The 6,375-nt window shown below is 36.3% G+C and overlaps 1 protein-coding gene across 2 annotated transcripts; it reads right to left on the bottom strand.

Moving 5' to 3' along the window:
• Positions 1–2,485: 2,485 nt before the first annotated feature.
• On the bottom strand, positions 2,486–6,375 carry LOC125216739 (RNA polymerase sigma factor sigC). 2 transcript variants are annotated; one of them, XM_048118506.1, is made up of 8 exons: positions 6,140–6,375; positions 4,719–4,876; positions 4,407–4,592; positions 4,029–4,292; positions 3,704–3,934; positions 3,335–3,475; positions 3,050–3,250; positions 2,486–2,858 (listed from the first exon to the last, which is right to left on the bottom strand). In XM_048118506.1, exons 1-8 carry the CDS (start codon positions 6,228–6,230, stop codon positions 2,571–2,573), a joined length of 1,560 nt encoding a protein of 519 aa, XP_047974463.1. In that variant the 5' UTR covers positions 6,231–6,375; the 3' UTR covers positions 2,486–2,570. The 2 variants fall into 2 exon arrangements, with proteins under 2 accessions (XP_047974463.1, XP_047974462.1); XM_048118505.1 differs by having other exon boundaries at positions 4,029–4,592.

Genomic DNA, 6,375 nt, shown 5'->3' with positions numbered 1-6,375 from the left:
CACATTCTTCGTTATGTTCACGCTGGAGACAATTTGGCAAGTAGTATCCAAACTCCCAACACCGCCGAGATCGGACTCGCACGAGAGCGACGGCGGGTGCGGCGGAGGAGGCGGAGGCGCCGGCGGCGAGTAGTCCTGGTGGAACAGCAGAAAATCCGAGTCGAAATCCAAGTCCGAATCCGAATCCGCTACTGCAGAAATCAACCTAGGGTTACAGTAGACTGACAGCAACAGCACTGCCGCTAGTCCTACCAGCACACGAGGTAAAAGTGCGAATTGAAGCTTGCAATTAGCCATGTACCGGTGAGAATAGTCATCACGCCGCGCCGCAGGGAGTGGAGATAGCATGAAAGGAATGCATCTCCCCGGAATCCTCCCCGGCGCAAACCAAATCGCACCGGGAACCGCCGCCGAAATCGAGTTTGCAACCGCGGCGATTTCCTAGCAACTCAAACTGCGCGAATGTGTGCAGTGAGCTGCTGTTTGCCTGCCGGAAACTATAGATACAGGCTTGTGCGTAAAGGTGGAGGATGATGTGGTTTTGCAGGAAAGTAGAGAGAGAAAGAGAGAGGGAGAGAGGAGAAATATAGAGAGAGAAAGATGGGTGGGGGATTTGGGGGGAAGGTGGCAATCTGGCACAGTTAATTTTCTTTTTTTTATTTATTTAACGTATCTTTCACCAAAATTTAAAGATTCCGAAATATTTTTCTGTTTTGCTTTTATTTATTTAAAAATCAATTTGATGGTAATTTTGATAATACTAATAATAATAATAATACTAGAAATAATGAAATATACAAAATAAGTACTACATGTAATAATAATTTAGGTAGCATATGTTCATTACTTAATAAAAATAGACTCTATAAAGAGATAAATTAAATAAATTAGAAAGATATTCTGAATAATAACTGATTAGTATAAGAGATAAATTAAATAAATACTAAGAAAGAAAAGGTAAATAAAAGATAGAGAGAAGAGATAAATTAAATAAACAAAGGGAGAGATTAAGATGAGGATAAATATAGATAAATTGATAAAGTGAAAATGTTCAATAATATCTTAAAATAATGTAAAAGATCCTCAAAACAAAATTAAGTACTTGTCGAGACTTGTGGTGCTATTATTTCATGAGATACTGTAAATATGCAATTTTTTATAGACATATTCCATAAAATAGTTCATTCTTGAAGGAATATTAGATATTTTTTCGTAATAATGAGACTAGTTAAATTTGTAAAATTGAATCATCCCCAAATATAAATAATTGAGAGTTTTTTATGTTCTAATATCTGAGGTATAATTTTCTCGCCTTATATAAGTAGCAGTCCCGCCTATTTGTAATTTAATAATTAGTTGATATAATATCAAATGTAATTATAACAAAAATATTTCTCTTATTTAACTCCTCTGTAGAGTACAAAATACCAATAAAGATATTGATTCAGATTTTAAGAGATTTTTTTACTGACATTTACGATTTCAATTTCGAGGAGTTTGCTAAATTAAGACGATTTATAAACATAGCCTATGATACTTTTTCGCCAATAAAAAATAGTCTAACTAATAAAGATTTTAATAAATTAGTAAAAGTATGAGAGATAAATAAATGAAGCAGGTAAAGTATGTGTGCAAAAATAAAATATATAAATAAAATAGAAGATACTACTGTAATATAAAATTGAGTAATTAATTAGAGATAAGTTTTTATTTTATTACTCCCTCAGTCTATTTTAGAAGTCTCATTTGAGTTCGGCACGGATTTTAAAAAATGTAAAAAGGGAGTTTATAAAAAAAAATAATGAAATGCGGGTCTTATTTTTTTTTATATTAGTTTTATAATAAAATGCGAGTGGAAAAATAATTGCTTGCAAATTCAAAAACAATAAAATTCATTAAATCACAATTGCTTGCAGATTCGAAAACACTTAAAACATTTACATATTTTGTAGATTATACACATTGCCATTTAGGTCATGTGTACATTAACAATGCAATGAAGAACATTATAGCGTCCATCGTTATAAGTATATACAAATTACATTTTCGTACAAATTTCTTCGTCCATATGTATGCAATTGAGATTTGATATGTGGTATGTGAATAAAAAATTATTAAAATCAAGAGAGTTATATGAAATTAAGTTATTTGGAATTTTTTGAGATTTTCAAGGATTGTCAACTGTCATTAAAGATTCGAAAAATCAACGTCATTATAATATCACATTGAATTCATTAATCTATAGGCTCACATTCTTGACACTGCAAATGTGACATTATCAACCTCTTCAGTCGTCCAAGCATAAAAGCTTGAAAAGAGTAAATATTTACTCCGATGTAGATCCATATACAATTTGAAAAGGTTTGCATTTTGAATGGGCCCATAGCTAAAAAACCATAGAAACCCCTCAATCATCAAGAATGGTTATGTGGTGGTGGAGTTTCTATTAATCAGGATTCAAGAATGGCAGCAAAGACAACACCCATCATAAACATAATTTCATCTATTATCATCATTTTTATACAAGAAATATATAAATCATCAACAACCTCATATATTCATGACAAGAACTAACTACTAAGATATACGTAGTGGTCCAAAATTTTGAGAGATTCCTCATTCCTCAGTTTTGTAAGAGCAGCCCTCTCTATTCTTCTTATCCACTCTTTGCTCACACTGAAACGCCTCCCTATTTCCTCCAGAGATTTGCATTGACTCTTACCTAGTCCGAATCTTAGGATTATTACCTCTCTCTCTCTTGAATCCAACCCATGGAGAAGTGTGTGCACATCCTTGATCATATGCTGTCTGAAAACTGCTTCTTCGGGGGTCATCGTCGATGTATCTGGTATGATCTCCTGCAAGATAGCCACGATAAGAGGTCAGAGAAGCAACAATCGATCTCAACTGAGACAATTGGGTTTTTTTTACCCGAGCCAACTTTGTCTGGCTAGATCGACATCGTTAGAAGTAACAAAATGGCTCATCGACGAATGAAATGTATGGCAATAAACATGAACGAACCAAGATTACGAGCTTTGGCCCTTACCATATACTTAGTGCTGGTGGATTCCCCTATTTTTTCATTGATTGATCCCACAACCCTGAGGCATTTGCTAGCTGAGACGATTTTAGCTACGGTGAGACCAGTAAACTTGGCAATTTCACAGTCATCTGGATACTTTCCATTGCTCGTACGAAGGGACTTTCGTGCTTTCTGTACTTGATTAATGGCCTTGCTCAATGTGCACTGCAACAGAAATATAAAGAAATGAAGTTATAGATTCTGCTGAACATAGAATGGATGAAAAAGTAGTAAACGAACGGGACTTACAGGGATACGGACTCCTCTGGCATGTCTCGCCACCAATGTTGACATTGATTTCCTGATCCAATACTGGACGTAGGTCGAGAATTTGTACCCTCTTGACTGATCAAATCTCTCTGCACCTTGCAAGACACCTATCCTCCCAGCCTGTAGACCAACACGATTACAGAGTCAAAGTTGGATACGACAATGGAAACCATTTCCACGGTCTAGTTACATGTTTGAATCTCGAGACATATTTGCATAGCTTCACATAGTTTGGTTATTAACTTGTCAAGATTGATAGTTTGGAATAGATTTAGGAAAGTTGAGCGCTTTTCCGAGACAGATTCAATTATTTACCAAAACATTACAAAGAAAGAGAAAAGGATGAACCTGAATCAGATCTTCAAATGCTACTCCAAGTCCCCAGTAATTTCTTGCAATAAACAAAACCAAGGAGCGCGTGCTTCTTAAAAGCTCGTCTCTACAAAGCCATCCATAATGCAACTGACGTTGCAGCTCGCTCTTTTCAACTCCGGCAGCTTCGGCCCAGCTACTCATGCTAGGGATTTTACCCGTATCCTTTTCCAGTACCACCCTCAGCTTTTCCAATTCTGCAACCATCTATCATATAATAACATTAACTTAACTATGAGACAAATATTTTTTTTCTCAAATGAACCGAAAGCGCTTCTTGCATAACAGAAATTGAAACAACCTTAACTCCACTTGACATCTCTGCCTCGTTCCTAGCAATCTTGAGCTTTTTGTTTCTGGATCTTGAGTTTCTTCTAGCAGGGGCAAGTTTAGCCTTATGAAGATCATTTGAATGCAATTCTTGCAAAATAGCACTTTCCTTCTCCAATGATCTGTTTCTTCTCAATTTTCTGAGTTCTTTTTTCCCAGATTGAACAACCACCTTGCCTGTACGATTCTCCACCGAGTCATTTACCTTGGACTCGTCAACATTCTCAGTTGGAGCCTTAGACAAATCAAAAGAAGTCGAGGATTTTATGGTCCTTGATAGAAATGAATTGAACAATCTTAGAGCACCGAGTCTTTCTAATTGCTCCAGAATATCTCGTTCCAACCTTACCACGTCAGAATCAGCAAACATGTACTCCAACACATCGAGATTCTTCATCAACAATCTGTACTGTGATGTTTGCATTGCTCGTGCGGTGGTAAGGGAGACAGACTCATCCTCTTTGCTAGAAATCTGAGTGTCGTTATCAAGTAACCTGTATACACTACTATCTCCGGAGCCCTTTCCAAGTCCCACCTGAATGAATAGATACGAAAGTGAGCAAAAGAGTGTTAAAGACAACAACGGACACGAATCTGTAAAAACATGTGTAAGACATTGCTCGGTTATGCAAAAAGGACTAAAAGCAAACAAAAGAACAACCTTTAATTCTCTAGTTTCCAACAAATACTTCTCCAAGAGCTGATGGGAAGACAAGGAAGCTTGTGCCTTGGACGTATCGTTTTGAGTTTCGGCCTCGCCATATAGGACAGAAGCAGCAGATACTCTCGTCATAATATACGAAACGTCTCTGCCTCTACCTGCGTTGTAAGATGAAGAGAAGAGTTTAGAAATTCATGATTATTGTGTATTTATGCATGTTGGCATGTCACACCCTCTCTATGAAGAGAGGCAAGAAAAATAGGAAACCGGATCGAGTTTAGATGCAGAGATTTAAGCAGTCGTGAAAAGTACCATATTCATGATAAATTTACTATGATCGGCCCCAACGAAATCATGCAGTTGTACCTTAAGAGAATGCTGAAACAATAAAAATTAACTCATTCTTTTCAACCACAAGAAAGTGACAGACTTCAAAACAACCCAAAATAAAGTAGTTTGGGTTCCCTCTTACTATTATAAAGGGTAGATTTACTCAGCTGTTACTCCTAGAGTAATTTAATTTCAGGAAAAAAAATAATAACTTAGTGATAATATTGACATCACTTGAAGTTTCATTTCTTCTACTTTTACGAGGAGATTAAAGTGAGCCTTAACAGCTCAGAGAGTCATAAACATGAACACAAGAAAGAAATGCATGCTGCATAGAATCGAAATAAAAGGATATGAGCAGAGCAGCTTATCAGAATCTCCGGGATAAATCCTCATTGAGCGACTAAGGGATACAACACAGACTATTTTTCAGTGTACGGGATACAAATTTCGAGAAAACAAGATGTCTCGTATATGAGAGTGTTGGAACTAGAAAATTATGTTGGAAGGGCTCCACTGTCTTTGTAAACTGAGACGGCGGTTAATTGCAAAAGAGTTCGACAGCCCTCCATTAATACTACTATAACAGTTTTTGTGTTTGGGGTGCTTCAGCCTACCCTACCAATGTCATAACCACTACAAGCTATGACCTGAAGAGCCCTTTCCCGAGTCGAAAACAAGAAGTTCAGCTAATGTCACAATCTTGTCATCACAATTTACAAATAGGTAAGGCCTTCATACACAATCTTGAATCTAGAATGCAATGCATTAGTCTATGAATCAATCTTAACCCAACAAAATTATTTCAGTTTATAGCCTTGATCCTCTCGGAAATATTAGAAAATAGTATCACAATTTGTTTTTCTCATTGGTCATGCCATATGCAATTAAATGAAAAATTCATCCCAAACCTGAAAGTTCATATTTTTCCAATTATAATTATAATACTAATAAAAACATTTGTTGAAGCAGAATCACTGAGAAAATCTATCATGAAACGAACCTAAAGTAACATAAGACAAACCAAACCAACATAAATTAAATGGTCATATACAAAAATAAATCAAAATTGAAGAAGTGATGAGACTGACAAGAATATGAAGAAGGCAAAGATGAAGAACTTGTGGAGAGAGGCGACTGAACTGAGAGACCGCCCCATTTGATGTTTAGCCTAAAACCCATGAACAAAAATCGTTTCTTGAAAGCAAGAAACAGAGGGGAAATAGAGTAAGCATCAAATATTTATTTATTGATAATGAAAACTGATGAGTAGCAGAGAGAGATCAGGGGTGTCTCAGACTCTCAGCCACTGGTTCCCCATCTCAAG

Source organism: Salvia hispanica, chromosome 3 (genome assembly GCF_023119035.1).
Source record: "Salvia hispanica cultivar TCC Black 2014 chromosome 3, UniMelb_Shisp_WGS_1.0, whole genome shotgun sequence".
NCBI lineage: Eukaryota > Viridiplantae > Streptophyta > Magnoliopsida > Lamiales > Lamiaceae > Salvia > Salvia hispanica.
This window is presented reverse-complemented; position numbering and strand designations above follow the sequence as displayed.

Coding starts and splice junctions, on each gene's coding strand:
- LOC125216739 (XM_048118505.1), bottom strand. CDS start 6,230: ATGGGTTTTAGGCTAAACATCAAATGGGGCGGTCTCTCAGTTCAGTCG. Junction 4,877..6,139: donor TTTGCCTTCTTCATATTCTT/GTCAGTCTCATC, acceptor CTTACAACGCAG/GTAGAGGCAGAGACGTTTCG. Junction 3,476..3,703: donor CATTTGAAGATCTGATTCAG/GTTCATCCTTTT, acceptor GTTGGTCTACAG/GCTGGGAGGATAGGTGTCTT.